Source organism: Anas platyrhynchos, chromosome 2, assembly GCF_047663525.1.
Source record: "Anas platyrhynchos isolate ZD024472 breed Pekin duck chromosome 2, IASCAAS_PekinDuck_T2T, whole genome shotgun sequence".
NCBI lineage: Eukaryota > Metazoa > Chordata > Aves > Anseriformes > Anatidae > Anas > Anas platyrhynchos.
In genome coordinates this window covers 112,090,006-112,112,631 of record NC_092588.1, presented here as the reverse complement: position 1 = coordinate 112,112,631, position 22,626 = coordinate 112,090,006, and the positions used below count along the sequence as shown (strand labels likewise).

General features: G+C 41.8%; 1 protein-coding gene across 7 annotated transcripts in view; it reads right to left on the bottom strand.

Annotated features, from left to right (window-relative positions):
- The window catches only part of NFATC1 (nuclear factor of activated T cells 1), a 119,892-nt gene that overhangs the window by 68,700 nt on the left and 28,566 nt on the right, over positions 1-22,626 (bottom strand). For all 7 annotated transcript variants that reach the window (XM_038173989.2, XM_027451199.3, XM_038173987.2 and 4 more), the window contains exons 4-5: positions 3,770-3,972; positions 521-693 (exon numbers count right to left, since the gene is read on the bottom strand). In XM_038173989.2, the coding sequence (XP_038029917.2) occupies positions 521-693; positions 3,770-3,972 (376 nt within the window). The remainder of the gene's footprint in view (positions 1-520; positions 694-3,769; positions 3,973-22,626) is intronic.

Genomic DNA, 22,626 nt, shown 5'->3' with positions numbered 1-22,626 from the left:
GCAGTCTGGTCAATCAAAGAGACCCCAGTACGGAAACTTGGTTTCTGGAGGTTTTCTGAAGCCACAGGCAGCTTGTACCAATGTGTCAGCTGTAGTGTATTGCTAGCTCTTCATCAAAGGGATAGGTTTTTGTTTGCTGGTTTTTTGCTTTATGTTCGGGAGAGAGAGAGTGACTACGACATGATAGCTGTTTTCCAAAACTCCTACAGCAGGTGTCTGTATGATAGTAAGTCACAAAAAAAGCTACAAGTCTTGTCAATTCCAGGTCTACCATTAGTTGAACAGCATCCTGTTTTTGTTTCAAGTGCATTATTTCCTATAAAAAGATAAATGCACAAAGCGACACATTTTTTCTAAGACAAAGGTATTCGTTTTCAATATAAAATATGTGTTTTTGAAAAGCAAAGCAAGGTCCAATTAGACAGGTACAGCAAAACCAACGTTTTGCATGTCGGTGAACAAAGGCTGCATGTTGGGTGGCACAATAGCTGGCAGGAGAAAGATGTCTGTTGTTACTTACAGCACTCAATGGGGTTGGAAGCTACTTGCAGAGAGAGGGTCCTCCCATTGGACTGGGGGATGTGAACTCGGAAGACCAGCCTCACACGTGTGTTCTTCCGCCCAATGTCTGTTTCTCCCTTCCGCAGCTCAATGTCAGAGTTTCTGAGCTTTAATATTCCAGCACAGTCGATACTATCCAAAAGGAAACACAGAGCAATTCAATTCATTTCAAGCAGACTTCAGAAAGACACAAGCATGCAGTTTCTTCCTTCTCTCCTGTACATCTTTCTTAAAATAATGTGCCAGAAACAGCCCCATGGCCAGGCTAAAGGGAACAGACTTCATGAAGTCTAGTACTTACATCCAGAAGTAGCCTAGTTCAGGTTATCAGCAGTAATGCATACTAGCTGCAGTTAAGCACACAAATTTAGGACGTTACTTCAATTGCCAAAGGAAATAATCTAAAAGATCCTCCCTCCCCAACACACCCTGTAAAGATGGAGCTTACAGATTAATTGAAGACCAAAGAAATAATGAGATTAAGGAAGTCTATGGGATGCAACAGTAGTACACAAAGTGTTACTAACCTAGAATGCAGGCATACTTACCTGTTACAGTTAATTTGGATAAAAATATCCCACGATTTTTATTCTATGGCAAAGTCCTAAAAATGCTTATTAATGAGCATAGCTCTTACTGAGTCTGTCCTACTGTCAACATGTTTGTATTTGAATGAACTGGAAGGACTCCCAGGCTGAGCATGGAGCTGAAGCTCTGAATGAAAAAAACTAAATCCAGGGTTCTCTCTCCACATTACGAAAAAATGTTTTTTGTTTGTTTGGTTGGTTTTTGTTTGTTTTGTCAGAGAGAACTCTTACTATTTAAGACCTCTCTTGCTCCTATTTTTTAGTTTTGGTTTTCTTGTGGATGAGTCAGAATTTTTGTCAAAGCAAATTCCAATAGAGGAAGTTCACAGAACAAAAGCTATATAAACATACACACTCAAAAACCCACTGCAAAAATACCTCTGCTTTGGCCACGGCTACAAAGCCTGCATGGCAATTTCTGCTGGGTACTGGTCTCTGGCACGCATTTCATTGCATTGAATATTCATAGTTTAATTTTATTTTGCATTCAAAGAGTTTAACTCCCCCTCCAGACCTTTGAAGCTCTGTTCTAAAGTAAACTGCAAACAAGAACTATGGTAGCCTGGTTTTGACCTGCATTTTGTCTAAAGTATGGATTTCAGAGTAACGAAAAGGTCCTTGCTGATATGATCAAAGAAACTAATGAATGTCTTAAAGGTTCTCAATATTATCAGAGGAAGCCGGAAGAATTATGAAATATTTGTACCTATGTCAAAATTCTACACATATTAGTCCAGACTCTATAAGATTCAGAAGAGACAAAGCACGTAAATTTAGACTGGTAAGGTCATGGATATTAAAATCTGAAATCAATAGGAGTAGTTAAATGTGCAAAAGTTAAAATGTGCAGATAAGCTTCAGTGTTTTGCTGAATCAAGGCCTAAATACACAAAGTATCCGTGAGAAAAGTCCTTGGCTCTAAATTTCAATTCATTGTTAGCACTACATGAGGTTTCAGACTACTGACATGTAATGCCAAAGCATTGTTTGTGGTTCTTGAGAGAACTCTACTATGATCTGGCACGTGTGTCATAAAAATATTCAGCTTGGCTCCAGAATTGTGTGACTCCAGAAATGTGTGACTACCTTTATTCTACAGAGATGATGATAGAAACAGTAATAATGTTCCTAGGTGGCCAACAATATTATTCATACTGGATAAAAAAAAGGCCAAAGAATTTTTTGTGGGTGCAAATTGGTGAAATTTCAATAACCTCAATGGATCTGTGCCAACTTACAATGACAGAAAATGAGGCCAATTATTTTGCTGGTTTGTCATGACTTTAAACACAATGAAGTCACAGAGGTCCTCAGTTCTTGAGTGATTGCCCTAATTCTGGCTGGCAAAGCAGTTAAACACATTCTAGCTCTTCTATTTACACGATGAACTCCAGTGCATGTTCTACACGACACTGCAAACTAGCTTCTAATAACTGCTACGTGCAGAATAGCTTCAGGTGTATGATACCATTTTTCACTACATTAAGATGCAGAAAACAGTGTATGAATAACAAGGAGTGAAACCGTGGTTTTAGAAAGCTCCCTGGGATTTTCCCATGGTCTTTGTTGTGGTGAGGCCAAATTTCCGGCTTGCTTTCTGTCTGTTTACCTACCTATCTTTCTACCTGCCTATAAATCCACGCAAACATGCATTCATCTCTATATAAATCTGCATACACACACGTTTATACATACACCAATAGATGTACATGCACACAAGCACATACAAATTCCTCCCAAGGCACATAACTCAGAAAAGGGTTACAATCATTTGAATGAGGGGTGGAGAGGGGAGGGAATGAAATCATATGGAGGGTCTCGTGTATGTTACATATGCAGCAGGATATTTGACACTTTATACACAATCTTATAATAAAATTTACCTGTGTGGAAAGGACCTATGGGTCACTTCATGAACGCTCAGACTCCTATTAATTCAGAATTTCTTAGATGGAGATGCTTGCTTTCCTGCACAGGACTAAACCAGTTTAGTAATGGTAATCTCTAAGTTTATTCATCTTTACTCCTTTATTGAAAGTTTTGCTTCTAAACAAATGCCATTGACAAATGCTGATTTTTATTACATAAGAAATAAGAATAGTTTTATTTGTCTTGAAAAAGGTTAGGTTACTTGGAAATGCCCTCTAAGAGATTCCATTGACATCCAAAGATAAATTTTAATAGGCCCTGTTCCTTGTGCTAGCACGTACAGGAGTAAGAGGTGTCATATTTAGAAACTAAATGCAGGAGCTGAGGTAGGAGATATTTAGAGCTTGGTAACTGAGATACTTATTTTAAATGGCAAATAAGCACATTGGCTGAAACTCTAGAATGAAAGCAATCAGTTGTCATAAATATTTGCGAAGTTCATTTTGTTGTTAAGCTGATGAGGGGCAGTTTGTCCTGGCAAAGCTATGAAAACCTACTACTACTGAGAGAAATTAAAAAAAGAAAAAAAAGACTGGAAGAGGAAAATAGTGTACATAAAAAAAAAAAGAAAAAAAAAAGAACTAACCAACCCAAACAAACAAACAAAAAAACCACAAAGCAATAAAGAAGAAAATAAGTGGGGAGACCAGGAGGAGACTGCTAAGTTGTCAGATACAGTATCTGGGTCTTACATTGCTCTCATGTTGTTCTCTGGAAGCAGTGGAATTTCCAAGACTTTGGTGTTCGAAAGTATTGTTTCGTGGCTGGTGGTGGAAACGGTCTTCCCTGTGATTCGGTGAACTTGGTAGAAAGCATGGGGTCGCAGCAGGCGGTCGTCTGCAGTCCCAATGAACAGCTGTAGCGTGAGCGGCTCGCTTTCTAAGTAACCGTGTAGCTGGCAAGAGAACAGAAAACGCCCACTGAGCACCATGCACATAAACTGCTAGGAATCAATTAAATTTTTATAAGCAGGAGAGCCTAATTCAGGGAGAGAACTTGTGACAGGTGCTATGTGTTAAGTTCCCCCCTTCAATTTTTCCTGTAACGTAATATTGGTACAATAAAAAGGTGCACTCAGAAAATGTCTCATTATCCTAGAAGACCTGAGGCACTTTAGATGGGGTGAACTTTTGAGCACTCCTGCTACGTCCACAGAAAACTTCGCACAAATTCTGTTGCAGAGTTTGGCAAAAAAAACAATGAAGTCAATGTTCCCCCGCAGTACAGAGAGAGGGTGGCAAAGCCAATGGAGTTTGCAAGTGGAAAGGAGCAAAACTCATACACCTATGAGCTTCCTGGATCGTCCCACATGCAGAGCAGGCTGCTGCTCAGGACACCTTCGCTCATTAGCTGATTTTTATGTTGGTGAATACTGCCTGGAACAGAATGGAGATAGATTGTGTGTACATGAATCGTTGCACCATGTGTGTCAAATACTTGTTATAATGGCACAGAAATCACATTGAAGTTACAGGGCCTAACTTGAACCTCATGTACGTTAGTTACAGTGACCTCTCCGATGCCAACAAGAGTTATTTCTGCTACATGCCACAGCAGAAGCAGGGCCTGACCTCATCCTGCCCCCTGTCAGCCTCTGCCCTGAAGAATACACTCCAGGTTTACACTGGTGCAAAGGAGACCACAGCCCAGTGTGTGTCTGGGGACAGCAGACAGGCATGGGAGTGAGCCCTGCACATCCTGCTCCTCCATCATTAGCATCTGGCTGCAGTAAAGCCCAGGACATGAAAGCTGATGGAGCTTGTCAGACTGGCAGATGAGGGAGGTACAGAGTGGGAGGAAGCTCCCAGTTGCATATGCCTGCTCCAGCACCTGGCTAAAACTGGCAGGCATGTGGCAAGCCAAAGCTGGTGATGGCTCATGCCATCACACTGGGCCAGGGGAGCCTGCCACTGCATACAGAACATGCCCCAGACAGGCGGAGAGGTTTTACGTCTTCCCTTCGCCTGCCCTTACTGCTGCCCAACGCAGGCCTGCCATGCCTCTGCTCCAGCCAGCTGGGCCTGGAAGCTCCAGCCTTTGCATCAAGCCATGGTGCTGGCAGACATGACACAGAGCTCACAGCACCCATGAGCCACAGCCCTCAACCTCCTCTGTGTTACTGGCACTTGTACACAAGTCCAAAGCCACATAAAGCTGAAAGCCAGTGGTGAAACCCGTATCAAATGTTGTTGATGTTTGTATTCTGGTTGCTTTCACTCTCCTTAAATCTTAAGAGGTCATTTTTATCTTCATAATCATCAAAGATCCATCTCTCCAGGGTATTTTAACGCCTGGAGACATTTTCACACATTTTAATATCTGGCAATGGGAATTCTATTAGGGACAAAGATCTCAAGTCATTAATACTCTTTGAGCATGGCAAGATTCTGGCGAGTGCAAACACAAGCACAAAGCCTTCATGCTGCTATCAAATATGCTGACAGCAACAGGAATGCACAATGGTAATTTTTCAGATGCTACGGATGCCAGAGAGCAAGGAGGGACACTGTGACTATGAACATCTTCCCAACACCAATCAGGTGTGTTGCAGATTTTTCACCCCATGCTTTGGCCAGAATAGCCAAAAGGAAAACAGAAATGCTTTGTTTAACTTGATGTAACAGTTTTTACGTTCTTATCCAAAATGTGGATGCCAGGAGGGCATGGACAGGAGGGGACTCGCTTCCAGCTCTACAGTACTTTATCAGATCTGCATTGTTCAGACCATGCAAAGCCAGCTCGCGGCCGGGGTGGGCAGGCTGTGCTCCATTTTCCATATCGGCATTGTCAAATTGAAAACACATTAATGGTAGCTTTAAAATCCGACTTTTCAACTTGCTTCTCTGTCATTCCTTTCCCCCAGCTTTCTATTTGTTTTTCCACTGAGGGTTTTCTGCCTGAGATTCTCCCATCAACCTAGATCAAGCAAGACGGTCTGTAGCCATGCCTTTAATGCACGTAGCTCATTGCAGAGGAGGCTGGAGGCTATACTGCTTTCATTAACTCCTCCACACCTCTGCCCTTTCCCCAGAACAGAGCACTGCAGTATTGTCAAAATGGCAGAGAGAGGAAAGCAGACCTCAGCCTAAGTGCTCACTTCAAGGAGGTGCCATGGCCAGGTCTTTCAGTTTAGTTACCAGCCTTGGAGACAGGAGCAGCAGGGGAAAGGCTCTGTCAGGTCACAAACAAACAGTGGCGGCAGCTTTCTAATTTGCTGCTTGAGTAACTGCAGGAAGCTGCATTTCAAAGGTTTCAGTAGGAGACCTTAACAAAAGTTTTTTCTTTTTCCTTTTTTTTTTTTCCTTTTTTTTTTCTTTTATTCCCAGCAGGAGTTTTAAATATGCTTGCCATGAGGCTGAGCTTCACTGTACTTCAGCAATCCCCAACCCTCCTGTCTCTGACCCCACCATCAGTTGTCTGTGCAGCCACCGCCTGAACCAATATGATGTGCTTCCAGTGCAAAAACAGGGTAGCCCCCAAAACACCCAGCTCCTACAACTGGCAGCAGAAAGACCCTCAACACAAAGATTTGTGCTGTGCTGCAAAAATAGGATTTTCAGGCTCTAACTCCCAGTGTGCAGAGATGCAGCCCAAGCCGCTGGCAAGCAATCACAAACGTGTTCCCAGCACAGCCAGTGACCATGGGGAAGCCACTGTCTTACTCAGCACAGCTCTGTCCCCACGTGCCTCACGGCCATAGCTGTTTACTACCACCACCGGCGCAAGCAGGGGTAGCAGAGTGACCTGGATTCAGCCTGGACTGATCTCACGCCGTGTCAACATTTCCAAAGCCTCGACGTTGAGGCTGCGGTGACGGAGGAGACACGGGGTACTGCTGGGTATTTTTGATTGCAAGCAGCACACAGGTTCGCAGGGGAAAAATGTAATGCAGTGTGACACACAAACCGATTAAATTTCTACAGGAAGCTGCTGGAAGAAAAAGCTACGTAGTTATGCGTTACCACTGGTGACTTCTCTAACGTGTTATGGAGGGTGCTTTTTATGGAGAGTGTAAAATTAAAACAAACTCATATTGAATTACAAGGCTGCTTAAAAAGTAAAAATAGAGCAGCGAGTAACTCATACCTCAATTCAGCAAAAGCAAAATCACACACTGAGGCACCCATATGTTTTACTGAATCAGGGCAAATGGGTCAAAAAATGTTAGTCTTGCGTTAAGTTCTGCTATTTCAGGGTTTATCTTCAAATCAGAACTTGGCTGCTGCCATATCTTATAACCTACTTGTGAGTCTCGGCTTGTGCTTTTCCCATAGGTTTTGTACCAGAAGTCAACCTAAAACCCAAGTCCTCAGCTTTTCATACTTGTCCTCATCCAATAAGCATTCAAATACTGGAAAGTAACTATTAAGATCTCAAATGCATGTTTTGCACTGTTTTTCAAAGCCTCTGATCTTCAAACTAGATTTCCAATTTTTATTTTTATTTTATTTTAAGGCCCTGTTCTAGAGCCCTGCTGGGCTTTGCTAAGCCATGAGCTCTTGCTGGATCCATCACACACTGTTATTCATCCAGCCTCCAGGAGCTCTTCCCCAACTGTTAGTTCTGAACCTGAATACAAACAGTGCTTAGTTTGCTGAACAAACACAAGTTTTCAAGACATGGGAAGTGTCAAAAACATCCAGAAAGATCAGTTTGCTAATCCAGTCTCTATACAGTTGATTTTTGCTGCCCTCAACACAAGTGAAATCCTCACTCTCACTTAACTGTAAGTTTTATGCTCTGCAGTAGGAGGCAACTGATCTCAGATATGTATCTCCCTTTAAGTTTTACCCATTGCATCATATTATTTACTTTTATATTATGTCACATAATCTTGTATGCCAACAGAAGCAATAAAAGAAAACGATGCATGGATTAACATTAGAAGGGGTACATACTGCGGATGACTAATTTTAGATCATGCACCCAAAGCACAATTTCTGTGACAGACAGCATTGAGTTTGAGTGAGTTTTTAGCATGCTGCATATGTCTGGAAAATGGGCATGATTTTACTTACTCTTAGTTGGGCACAGCAAGAATAATCTGTGGCTCCCTTAAAATATAGAGTGACATTACTGTCACATCATTCAACAGAATGAAGATGGGAGCGGTGGTAGTAGAGGCAAAGCTGTGGTATTTTGGGCAGTTATATTTGTCAACAGGTAAAAGGAATACCAAGCAAGATGAATGTAAAACGGAAAGGGGAAAAGGGGGGCTGAATATTTCTGTTGGTTAGGAAAGATTTCACACGTTCACTACATGGATATTTTCCACGCATGCTCTGGAATACTGTACTCGGTATAATGATTCTGTTTCCTGGCGTGCGACATGGGATGCATGCGTCAGACACCCTATTTTTATCCTCTTCTCTGTGTAACACGGTCCCAAAGCTGAAGCTCTTCTCTTAATATCTCAGCAGCTGAGTATGGGTGAAAAAGGCTGCTCGCAGCTACAGGATTCGTTAAAAAGGATGTGCCTTTCCTATCAGACCTGCTTTGCTTGATAATACCTAGATCCAAGTGGAAACAGGCGTACATTTCCCTGCTGTGAAAGTGTAAAGGGCCTTAGCCCCAAATAAGGATCAGATGTACAATGCTTTGAATGAGTTTTCCTTCCCAAATAAAGGTGAGGATACAGCAGTTACCTGTTTTAATACAAAATAAAGATGCAGGAAAACTGAAGTAGATAAGACCACTGTGGTCCATTTTATTGGTTTTGAAGTGAAAGTAGGTCATAGTCTCCTGTTTTGACTGACCACTGACTAATCTGCTCTTTTCCTTTTTGAACAACACTGTAAAAAAAAATGAACTAGTCTCCAATGATATTTGCATTTACACTGTCTGAAGCTGCTAAGATCAAAATCAGACTTAATTGTGGATCTGCTTTACACTCCTCTCATTCTATCAAAAGCAGTGCAGTCACCAGTAATTAACACTCAAAACAGGACTGATCACAATTAAGCTCTTCGTCACCTTACATCATCTTATGCAAGAGCGAGAGAAAGACTGCACCGCCTGGATGACTGCCCCACCACACCAAGCTTTCTCTGGAATTCCTAAACCTCTCTGTCACCTCTTTCACAACATCCTCTCCCACCAACACCTCTTGACTCTCACTAGTAAATTGCTACTCATCTTGGCGCACGGTGCCAAAGCAAATCCCAGCCTTTCCCCTGGAGTGCACACCATGGAACAGGCCTTACTGTTCTAGCACGTCCAGTAACCGTGGTTTTAAATGCCAGAAGGTCTTCCTTCGACAGACAGCAAAGCACAAGGAAAATAGCACTATTTCACGCCAGCATTGAATATCTGACTGCAAGGTAGTACCTGACTTAGTCCTGTATCAATCATAAAACAAGGCTTATCACAGACATAAGATGAGCACACCAGATCATAGGGCATACCTATCTTTTTGATACACCGAAAGATATGCCTGGTATGTATGTAAAACATTCGGCGATCAGAATTGAGCAGACTTGTAAAACAGCAAGCAGAAGAAGCAGAGGTGCTCTTAACAAGAACATTAGAAACACCAACAAAACTTCTCCAAACCTCACTGCAGCTACTGAATTTTGAGGATTTTTTTTTTTTACTTTTGCAAATGTGCCCCATCCAGTATCTCAAATGCTATTTCAGAAATTATGCCCATTTTAGAGACTGTGAGGAAAACTTCTATTATTTAAGTCAGGACATTTATTTTAAGAAAGGCAGTTGAAATATTCTGCAAGCTTCCTTCCAAGTGCTTTATGCTTTTGGCATGCTGAAGTATCTGTTGAAATGCTCAGAAAACTACCTGTCATAACAATGAGCTCTCTGTGCCTGTAAAGGCTCCTGGAGGCCACTGAAAGAATGGTCCCATTTTGACGGGAGCCAGGGAGGCAGCCGTGGCTAGACGCACCAGCCAGGTACACCGTCTGTACCCACTGACGCTGTCAGGAAAAAAAGTAAGCTATGCTATGTAATAACTTTTCAGTGTACTTAAAGGGAGTTCTGGGAAAAGACCACAGAAACACCAGTGCTTGTTTTGCGCAGGCACCTAAAACAGTACATTTCCCCAGACTCTGACTCTGTAAATATGTTAAATGACTGTTGCTGCTGATTTAGGGCCTAGCCCATCCCAGTGCTTTCAGGGCAGAGCTCTCAGTAATATCAAAGTGGGGCATGACCGGGGACTTCATATCCACCCTCTAAACTACTCAGGAGCTTGTGTTTGATATTCTCCAGGCTGTTAGGTGCTGTGTCCTTCATGATAAGGATGCGCAAAAAAATCCATATGTTACCTCTGTATTGGTAATGAAACTGTAAATATGTGTACTTGTTCTTTGTACATTTGGTACATAATAAAGACTGTGAAAATAAACTCATTTATGTCTCTAAAAATAGTAAGGAAAATATCTACCTTTCTTTTCCAGCCATGTAATTGATGGACATATCGCTTGCAGCAGGTACTTGGCAATACTTTACACCTCTATCTGGTTCCACTTGTACTTCTAGGACTGTTCAAGAAATAACCTGAGCTAGAGTGTTAGCCTAGAGAGAATCGTTAGCAAGACTAAACATCCAATCTGGTGAACAGGGACTTCTTTTGCTTATTCTTCCATCAGTGGTTTGGAATGTAATTCCTCAATGCATTCAAAATGGGAAAACAGGATAAAATGTAAAATCTATAAACCAGTGAAATCTCTGAAGTAATTGCTGCTTGTGTCTTTAAGCCAGAGTTTTAGGAGACATACACAGAATAGCTTTATTGCAATCTTTCTCAATCAGTAGGTCTTCAATGTATTTTTGTTTGTTTGCTCTTTTTTTAATTATTTTTTACAGTAACTGCACATGATGAATGATAAAATAAAACAAATTGTCATGTTTTAAAAATGTACCTAATAAACAGCCTCAAAAACATAACATCAGTGAGCACTCAGCGTTTTGATTTTTTAAAAACAAATTGAAGATCAAACTGTTTAAACTATAAAGAAAGTACATAAACATTTCAGGCATTGATTTTAGCTGTGAACACCAAGCGTGCATTAAAATAGAGTCATCCCTCCGATTTTTAAGAAAAAACATACTTTTAGCTACCACGTAGAAGTATGAGGCAATGTAAGCTGTTACATCATGGGTTTAAATGGGAAGAGGGAAATGTGGTCCTGTGGGCAATGACTGTCACGTGAAGCAAAGGCTCCGACACCGAGATCAGGAGACCCAGGAATCTATTCTTGTGCTCACTGCAGAGATCCTGCCTGACCTTCGCTTGGGTTAGTCCCTTAGCAACCCTGCTTCAGCTTCCCCGCAGCTCAATCTGCCTAAGGACCTTCTGATGAAGAATCAGAAAGCCAGAAATCTACTCTTTTGGGGAAAAAAAAAGACATTAAAAGAATGCCCTCCTCATCACAATACCCCCTTCACTTACTCCTCACAGTTTTGACTCTGAGTTCCTTTGCTAGGGTAGGCTTGGGGAAAAATCATACCTCAGGTGTCCAAAGCCAGGGACTCAGAGGCCCTTCCTTCAGCCTCCCTCTTAAAGCAAACATCTCAATAGCCCCTGCCCATGCTCCAAAGGGCAAGCTGTGCAGCCACAACTTGTGGGGATGTGGGTGACCTGACAGGGCAAGGAGCTGCCCCAGAAGTGCATCCCCGGTGATCACACCTTGGTTTGTCAGGGCTTGCTGCATCCACAGAACATCAACAAACTGGTGTGACCCCTGCCTCAAGGTGGGCTCGTCCCTGTTTCTCTTCAGCTTTATCATCATGCTATATGTATATTTCAACCGTGTGTCCATTATGCATTTTATGACTCCAGCCCAGAACGATACAGGCTGCTGCAGGGCAAAGCACACCTAGAGAGAGTCACAGCACAGGAGGTGAACTCCTCTGTTCATTAGCGTGACAGGTACCCTTTCCCTTTGACAGGCACAAAGCATGCAATATTGGGTGCCGTTTTTTTTTGCTTGTGTGCAAAACTCAGGTCCAGATCACATGTCTGCATGGATGAAAATCAGAGGCGCTAAACTTGGGCCACTCGGATGCTCTTGTACACTGTGTTCTCTGGTAAGATCACAAACCAAAAAAAAAATGAGTCATTCAAAACAGTAGAGCAGATAAACTTCAGAATAAATAAATTAATTAATAGATAAACAAACAGAAAATAAAACACCTCTTCAGGAGATGAGTTTACCCTCTGGCTGTAGGGTATAAATAGCGTATATTTTATGCCAAAAACAGTGTATAATTTATGCCCTGTATGACATAGTATATATGCTACTCCTCACAGTCCCTCACTTACTTCTCATAAAAATGTAACAGGAATTCCTTCAGTTTTTGTGCTGCTTTCAAGATTTATTTTTCCTTTCTGGAAATCCATATTCCTTGGATTCACTCGAACTCTACTTTAAGATCCAAGCGTAGAGTTTGTCCACAAATAAAAATGAGATGGCTTGCTGCTGCAAAGGCAGAGGGTGAGAGCTGGATGGAAGAAAGAGTGAATGAAAAGCAGCAGGAGTGTGTTTTATGTGGCACTTTCTAGGGCTGCCACTTGGACTTAAATTCAACAGTGCAGCAAAAGAGCAGCTGTTCACATCACGATGAATAAATATCTATATAAAACCTCCAGCTGCAAATACGCTGTGAGGAATTATTAATCTTAATGTAATAGAGATGCTGTACACTCAGTCACTGGCTCAGAAGTCATTTCAGTCTCTATCCAGGGAAAAACAGCCTTCGTGGCTGCTGGCTCCCAGCACAGCCGTGAAATCTCCTTGTCTAAACAGCTGCAAGATGCTGCTCCCTATTTCTAGGAAGGCTCTTCCTCCTCCAAAATAGACGTACCTAGAAACCAATCCAGCTCACACTCCTCATAAAACCATTAGACTTATGAGAGTGATGCCCATCAGACTAACTAACAGAAAGGAATTTGTAAATCCTGGAGACACCTTATTCACTGGGACATTGGCAAATCACTACTGTCTGTGTGCCCAGCAGAAGGCCATCTTCTCTGACAAGGCTGAGATGTCCTTCTCCTAATCCTAGCCGTCTCCATCCTCCCTTTCAGGTGACCAAATGCAGCCAGCCCTTTCCACACTACAGCTCTATCTCCATCACCTACCTGTGCAGCTGTGGGAGGTTCCAACACCTCCACACACCTCCCTGCAGGACAGAACCAGGAGAGTTGTCCCCCGTGGAAGGAGGGAGGGAGGGGGAACCAAAGCCAGGCAGTCCACTAAAATCAAGTTTTCCTTCTCCTGAAGAGACCTGTACTTCCCTGAGGCAGCTGCAACCAGTGCTCATGCAGGAGGACCACCTCTCCCCTGGACAGCTTGTGCTGCTGCACAGCCACCCCGTGCAACCTTTTGGGGCTTCCCACCATGAGCAGCTTGTGTACATAGCTACTATGAAGCTGAACTGCGGGAGACTTTCAAGTTGCAATGAGGTAATTTCACGCTGACAACATGAAGAGGGGATTAAAAACCTGGTCTCCTGCTCAGGTCTCCGGCTGCAAGGTGACAGAAGCTGATGCGCACAGGGTACATAACAGCACAGTTGGCTGAAATCACTGTGATTACACTAAGATCAGATCTCTTTTTAGGTACCTGATTTTATACAGTAGCAGCAAACACAATAAAGGCTTTGGGTGCAGGAGGAAGTTCAATGCAACAGCTCTCTCCCAGACACTACTTTATCTCTCAGTCTCCTCAGCTTCCACTCAAGTTTTTGCCCTCAGCATCTGTTACAGCTTTTGGCTTGGACTGTCATACCCATGGTCATGTGAGAGTTAAAAGAAAAAAATAAATCACAGAAGCACTGCAACATGAATTTATTACACATTCTTAGGCAGATACCCCAGGCAAGCTTATGCTTGCAAACCCACTTCTCATCATGATGTTTACACATCATTCACGTGTAGAAATCTCATATTCGTGCATAAGCATAATCTAAGCCCAGGATCCCTAGGTGTATGTCAGGTGCAGCAGGCAGGAAGGGTTTTAGACCTTCACCATGCTGATGTCTTCTGGAAGGTGCTGGCATTCATCCTACTGACAGCAGAGTACTACTGCCATTATCCATCAGCAAATTTCTCCACATGTCCTTTTATCACTTGGCTGCTCACAAGTGCTGTGGTATCTGCGTGCCTTTGAATTCCCATCCCTCTAACTTTAAGGGCCCAGCTACACCTGGAAGCTCTTTGTTTAAGGGTCAAATCTTTTTGCTGTTCACCAAGATGAACCCTAGTTCACATGAGACAAGGGCATCAGACTTCTAGGCAAAATACCCCTGAGGCTCACAGACACCCATGGGACAGCATTAGACCAAAAGTGGTTACTTTCCCCCTAAGTTTTAACCCCTATTCCAATGACATTTGTTTAAACTACTACTGAAGACACAAAGCTGAGGCTATGTTTAAAGGCTTTATCTCTGCAAATATTTGGAGAGCTATAAATACTGAGCCATACTCATAATACGGATATTGGACTTCATGTTCTGTTGCCATGAAAATTACTACAAATACACTTTCAAGTCTTAATTTCTCACTGCATGATAACTGATTTCCAAGAACTCCTTTAAAAAGACAATATAATTCTTATGTAAGACCTCGTACTATTTAATTAGCAATTGGAGTCAAAGGCTACTGCACAGAGCAGGAACTGAAAAGGAAAACTCTGTGATAGAAGCAGACAAAGCACACAGCGCACTAGCACGCCATACTATTGCACGTCTCAAGTGGGAATTATAATCAGACAGCCCATGAGTCAAGCCCTGACTGCCTTCTCTGTTGAGAGCAGGAAGGGAGGTTGTCTGAAGGTCCGAAATAAACCTCCTTGCTTCTTTTGTGAGTAACATGATTACTGATGGCTTCTGAATTTCACAGTGCCTCTGTCCTTTTATTTATGTAGAAGTGAATTAAAGAAGGAAAGCATATTAAAATTTTATTTTATTTTTTTAAATGCAGAGTGAGGATGGCTTTGCCAGTAGAGGAGAGCTGGGCATAGGGTGATCGAGTTCTCTCCAGCTCTGCCAGATAGTTTTTGCTTCATCACAGATACATGACTTGATTAGAGCAGAGAAAATTTCATAACAAGTTTTTATATATTTCCAGCCTGCTCTATGTTTAATCAATTTGTGCTTCAGCCTTCTTGTAAAATAAAAAAACATCAACTGTGCTATGTGGTAGAGTAACCCTTTCTTCACTGTGCTTCACAGCACTTCTCATCCCTTTGATTCTAATCCTTGTGTGTAATTTACACCTGCATTCCTTGAGGGATAAAACAGACTAATGCATTCTCTTGCTCTTCAGAGTCAGAAAAGTGCTGTCTGCAAACATATGCTCTTTAAGGCAGGTTCTGCTTCCATTTTTTCAACCCCCAAAAATGTACCAAAGCGTTGTCATCCCATACACAACATCCATAAACATGCTGCTTGTGATTTCTGTCTTAGAGCAGAAAGAACAATATGCTTTGCCAGGTCACCACACATCTCTGGTCTTGTTCCCCTTCCACAAACCGCCCTTGATCCACCTGGTCCCAGAGCTCTGATCATTCCGCAGTTTTATCTGGGAGCACACCTTCCGTTGAAAGCATCTTAATGCAGTAATAAAAATAGGCCAGGTATATGCTATAGCTTAACCTCAAGGCCTTGGCCTCCAAGACAGCCTGATTAAACTGTGAAAAATTCTGAGAGACTGGACTCTACACTGTGAGTTGTTTAAGAGCAATGGTGATATCACCCGTTTTACACACATAATAAAAACTGGCTGTGATATTTGAATCTCTAACAGAAAGAATGTAGCATTTTGGCCTTCCAATTTTGATAGAAATAGAATTTAAAAATGGATGTAGCAGACCAGTATGTCTAACTAACAAGCACAACATGAACAGCATTGCCCAACAGACCACAAGGACTAAAATGAACTGAAAGACCAGTGATCTCTAACAGTAAGTAAATTAAGTAAGTATGAAAGTGTCTTAAGACAAACTTTGTGGAGACACATGGACAATTTTCAAGCAATCATATTAAATAGTCACGTTGAGTCGCATTATTTGGCAATTTGCAAAGAATTTCACCCAAATACTGACCAGCTAATACCACTACCTGCTTAAAGCTTAGTGAGAAAGCTAAATAAAATGTTGCAAATGTCAACAACAGAACCTGCTAATAAAAGCTTTACAGAGGAGATTATTTGCTGCTTAAATGCATGACACCTTGCAGCAATTGGTGTAGCAGGATGTGATCATACAACTGGGATTTGAAGAGGGTGCTGATGGTAACAGTCTCCTTCAAAGGGAGGCTTGATGAGTGCCAGTGACCAACACCTGTACTTTTATACCCCAAACAGAACAGCATTTAGATTAATACATTGACATCAAACATGTGGCTCCAGCATGGGTTAAGTTCCAGGCCTGAGCCAGAAACATTGAAGTCTTAAAAGCCACTATTCTTTCCATGATACTCATGATGTACCCGGATACCTCAGCTAAGAAATAAATCTTGGTCCTGGCTAACTGGTGAGATCTTAAAGCCTGCTAGGCCCAGTGATACCTAATTACACCTAACACATCAAGCCAAAAAGAAACATGGAAAAGTCAAGTGATTCATGCCCTCAGACTTCAACATCTACAGGCTGAACAACCACAATGACTGCCTTCACAGCCCTCAAAGTGAAATTTGCACTCTGAAGGTGTGACTTACCTGAGCTACTTCAGATGCTCACACCAGAACAAAATTAATAGCTCCCTACACTCTGTAATGACAAGCTTTTCCATGATCACAGAGAAAAAAACAAGGCAATTAGCTCACTTGCAGACATCTACACTTAGCCAAATAAACCCAAAAACGAAGAGTTGCCCCTGCAACCGACCCAGTACACAGTTCAAAGCATGAGTCTCACAAACCCAGGGCAGTACTGCAAGAAAGGCATGTTACACCTAACCCAAAGAGACATGCAACAGAGCTTCTGTGGGAACATCCCCACAGCAGCATGGTCTGCTACAGGCATAATGCTTTGCACGTCATTGCCATGCATTTTGGGCAGTCACCAGTGACTTTTCAGTGTGTGTACAAGACCATCAACTTGAATCACAGAATGGTTGAGATTGGAAAGGACATCTGGAGGCCCTCTGGTCCAACCCCCTTGCTCAAGCAGGATCACTTCCAGGCACCCTCTGAATATCTTAAACGAAGGAGAATCTGCAACTGATCTGTGATACCAGTGTTCATCTGTGTTCAGTCACCTCCACAGTAAAGAAGTACTCCCTGATGTTTGAACAACACTTATGTTCCAGGATGTGCCCACTGCCTCTTGACCAGGAACTGGGCACCAGTGAAAAGAGCCTAGCTCCATCCTCTTTGCATCCTCCCTTCAGGGATTTATACATTAATGAGTTCCCCCCTACTTGAAGATAGGAGCGACCGATTGATTATGTGCTTTCCTGCAGCCACAGGACACTTACCAGTTGCGATAATCAATCAAGTCATGGGAGCCATCCTGCCATGTCTCCATGACCCCAACAATAAATACTGTATCCCTTCAACTGTACACACATCTCTAACTTATCTTGTTTATTCCCCATACTGTGTGCATTAGTATACAGGCACTTCTGAGAAGCACCACTGCTTATTGAGCTCCTCAAAAGAGCCTTGGGGGATTTTACCGTACTGGTGCCTTGTAGGCACCTCCTTGAGTACATGCAAGTACTAGGGGTGACCCCGCTTTAGCCCTTTTCTTGTTGATTCTTTGATTCTTTCCCTGTCATATCACCCTATGCCCTTTGTTTGTCTTCCCTGCCTGTCACTTTTCACAGGTCTGCTGGATACTCTCTCCTTCCAACATCATTCCTATTTTAAAGACCCCACTGGTCGCAGCAACACTCTAGATTTTACCTCTGGAGCAAACTGGAAATTCTGGAGGAGCTTCAGGTACACCTTACATGGCTTTTTTTGCTGTTGTTTTAAAATTAGACTGCATGTTAAAATCATCGTAAAAAAGGCAATCCCATACAGTATTCCTGCTAATGTTCATTTTTGTATTAACTTCAAACTTTTAAAACATATCTTTCTTATATGAAAGGGGAAAAAACATTTGCTAATAATTGGAGAGAGGGGAGCCTAAAGGCCAAATTTAATCATATTTTAGTTTATTTCATTGTACTCAGGACTGGAGGAAAAGAATTCTTTTACTCGTTAGATGATTCCCCCCAAAACATCTGCTGTTAAACACTGGGATTCTAGGTTAATGCTGCCCTGTGATTAGAGCAAACACATATGCAAAATCCATTCAACTGAGAGCTTCAGGGGCTTCATTTACACTAACAAAACTGCAGAACCATAGCTTACTGTCAGCACCACCAGTGTGTTGTTTTCCTGTTTGCGATACCTCTCAAACGTGCCTCCATTTCAACTACTGCTCTTGAGCTGGCAGCAGAGCTATGTCAGTTCACATATTTTAAGGTTTTCCTCACAACCGGGAAGGATTAGAAAATGAGGCTTTGATGTGTTCAGGACATGTGCTTGAGATTACTTGTGTACCTAGATGCTAGCACATGTGTCTGCAAGTTGTGGTCTAAATTTGTTTGTCCCTGGCAGCTCTTATTTGCAGCTGTGGGTGGAGTTTGTGTAAAATTCTACTACTATCTGCCATTTTACATTCAGTAATACTCTATAACCTATATTCAGTAACTATATTTTATTCTATATTCAGGAGTATTATATAATTTCAGAATAAGACTTACAAGACATAAGGACCATGTAATGAAAACATTATTACAAGAGAGGAGGCTGAATATTAATTTTAAAGCCACTCAGGAAATTTTTGCAGGATTATTAAGAATTATTGATAAATAAATGCCCTCCACATAATAACAAAATGTAATAATAATAAAAAGATGCCCATTCCATGCCATTTTATGATTTCCTGCATGTAACAGGGGAGATTTACATATTTGAATAACAGGAGAGATTTACATATTTGACGTAGCTTATAAGGAATTCCAGGATGACAGGTACTATCTAAATATTGTTACATGTATAAAAACGACCAAGTGCTGTTATATTCTCTTTGAAACAAATGAAACTCCTCTGTGGCATAGGAGGTTCAAGATATTAACAGAGAGTTCTGCAAAGAGTGGCAGGAGTTTTTGCTGTTTGCTTTTTTTTTTTTTTTTTTTCCCCAACAAATTTCTTCTGGGGTCTTATCCAAGGTAAAAAAAAAAAACAAGCTGACCCCTACCAGCCACCCTTCTTCAGCACTTCACAGACTTTAGACATGTTATTCCTCTTCAAATCAATGAGAGTTTTACAGCTAAATCTAACCTTGCATAATCTGCCATTTTTCTCTGGTGTTTCTGTTCTAGAAATGCAGACACTTAGTATACATATAGCAGTGAAACTGTATTAAAAGCCACAGCAGGTGGAGAATAATACAGCCCAGGGAAGTTTTTGTTTTTGACTCTACTCACAATCAAAGCTATGCAGAAAGCACAATGAAGCACAGTAAATAAAGACATTTCACACAGACAAGCACGAAAATCTTCCAAAACAAAGAAAATTAAATTATCTTTCAACTAAAGAACACACTGCAGTGAAACACTAAATGAGCAATTCTAATTAAAAACATGCTGTGAATCTCCTACTCTCCACCAAGAAAAAAATCTCGCTGATGTTTGTGCATGTACAGCCACCCTCTAAAACCAGTCAAGCAGCTTTCAAGCCAAACAATGCAAGACACAGCATCCCAGAACTACAAAACATATTGAAATTATTCCCATAGCAATCATAACAACAACATGCCAGGCTGGGATCTGCAGGGAGGGGGTGGCTCGGGCTGCAGCAGCTCCCCGCTGGCCCTGGTGCTGCCCGCTGCACCCAGCACAGGGCGTGCAGCACCCACGCAGCACGCTGTCCCTCGCCCCACTGCTACCTCCAGCACTCTGACGGTGCATGCAGCCCTTTGGTTTCATCCAAAACACAACTCCCATCCCCACCGTGCTCGTAAACCAAACATTTACGTATCCATGCACACACGCAGGAGAGCTGCGGAGCTGGCAGACCTGGCCCAAGGCAAGCACGGGCAGCCACTGCACAAGCTCTTCCACGTAGCTCTGCTCAAGTCTCCTAATCCCGACATGCTGCAACCATCTCAGGCTCAGGTCTTTCTTGTGGAGGTGCTAAATCAAGCTGTGGCCTCAGATGAACACACTGAGATGGGAATGAAAACTCCAGATTAACTCTTTGCCTCTGCGCAGGGTTAGGATTTCATGCACGGCTCAGTTTTGTGCAACTGTACAGAAGTGAAATGTGATCCCCCTTCCAACCCACCTCCTTTTATTTATTTATCTGTTTGCACAACCACAATATGCTGTGGGCTTCCCAAACACTAGCCACTGTCCTTGCATGGGCAGACAGCCAAGGGGACAGGAATGTGCAGCTAATTATGCACAGCAAAGACGGACAACACATGCTTTATGCAGAACACATATGATATGCTGATATTGCTATTTTGATGCAAGTATAGGGACAGAGATCGGCTAAATATAGCAAACTTCAGTGACCGATGTAAATTACAGATTTTTATGACACAAAGAAAGGTGTAGCTTGCCCAAAGACAGAGGAAAGTAATGGGAAGATTTTATGAGTGATGAGAAGTTTGGTTTTATCATCATTATGCCTGAATTGCTATCAAGACATCCAGTAAAAGCTTCAAAGATGCAAAGACTTCATGCACAAATTAGATGTTGATAGGCATATGAGAAAGTCACCACAATGGCAGCAGAACGAAAAGATGTGATCATCCTTAGTTGATCCCAAAATCAAAGGGACTGAGGACAGAGGAAAAGGAGCATTCAACTGAAAAACACCAGAAGGAAATAGGAACACATGTGGGGGAGAAACCTGCATCTAGTGTCCAAAGTACATCAAATTTTAAGAAGTAAAATATAAAGGATCTCCTGAAAACTGGCAGGGAGTTCTGCAAGAGCAGAGCACAGATTCTGTGGCTCGCTCCCCTTTTTCATGCCATTTTCGGGTAGTTGGCAGTCGCACATGCTCATGTGTGACACTCTTTTGTAGCCCTGGTGCAAGGCAGCGAAAGTGTCTTAATCTGTATTTTGCAGCTGAATAACCTGAGTGACATTAAACAACACAATTAAGTGCCACTTCATCAATGCATACTCATTTGGTAGAAAACTTGTTAAGCTCGTGTTAAACATTTAATCCCACTTTATTAAAATTTCAGGATGTACTTACATGCTTTGCTGCACTGTAATAAAAAGACCACTTTGCTCAAACCCTCATACATTTTTTTCTTTTATGTTACATAGCATTGTACCATCAATATTTTTTGCACAAATAAGACTGCAAGCAGCAAGGAATTTTGCTCTTGACATCAGTGGGATTAGCATTTGGTGGTAACACCATGTTATCAATGCCACAAAGATCAAAACTTGTTGATGGAGACTTCAGTCTATGTAACTGAATTGCAGAGGAACTCTCCCAAATTTGGCAGTGCTGTGCCTGCAAGTGTTGTTTACTGCTTTTAATGGGGCTCTACTTGAAACCTATGCAGTAGACTTTTAAACCCTAGTGTACATAACGTCTGCATGCAAACCAAAAGCAGGAGTTCCTCAGTTTTACTGGGTATTGAAACATTAAAAACAGGTGTTAAAAGAGCATATTACAAATCTGTCTGCAACCTGTATTATTTTTACCATGTGCGAGTAAATTGATCGCTAGCGTGTTTCAATTGTTTCAGTGAAAAAAATGCAACTCCCGCTAAATTATTTCTTAAACATGTGGAGGGAGGAGAAAGTTTATTAGATTTTGCTGCACGGACAGCATGCAACATACTTTACTTATGTGTATTTATATAGCAGACAGTGTAATGGATCATCTCTCTTTCAAGGCACGTATCAAAGAAGATCTCTCAAGCTATTCTTCACGGGGAAAGGAGAGATAAACCCCTGCTCATAATGAAAGCTGCAACGTACTTCTAGAGAGCAACTGAGTAATTTGACACCATATTTTCCACTGATTCAGCCTGTTAGTTGGAACAATAACTGATTAAAATGGAAAATCTATATTATAACCACATATACTGACATTCCAGATTACCAAGTATAATACAGATGTGATTTTACTCTTCTCACATACAAAAATTAAAAACTATAGACCAGAAATTATTCCAGTGAACTTACACTGGTGTGAAAGTGATCTGAAATATGAACTGGCCTCAGTGTATCTTCATACGGAATGCACACAATATAATTTTTGTGATATAAATTTTATGTAATTTGGAGTACTAAGAAGGGAAAAAAAAATCATTTGCCCTGAGATATTACTTTCAGGAACAGAGGACAGATGTCTAGTTGCTGAAGCAGACTTGTAAAAAAATTAATCACTTGCCTCATGCAGGTTAGCAGCATTTGGCAGGTAGGTTAGTACAGCCCATAATGAAGCATCTGGCTTTTGGTAAGGCTGCATTTTAATTTTAACTGTGTTTCATTTCAGCTTTTGGGCCCATGTACACGTGCAATAACCTGACAAGTCTGGAGCAGATTTGCTGCTTGGT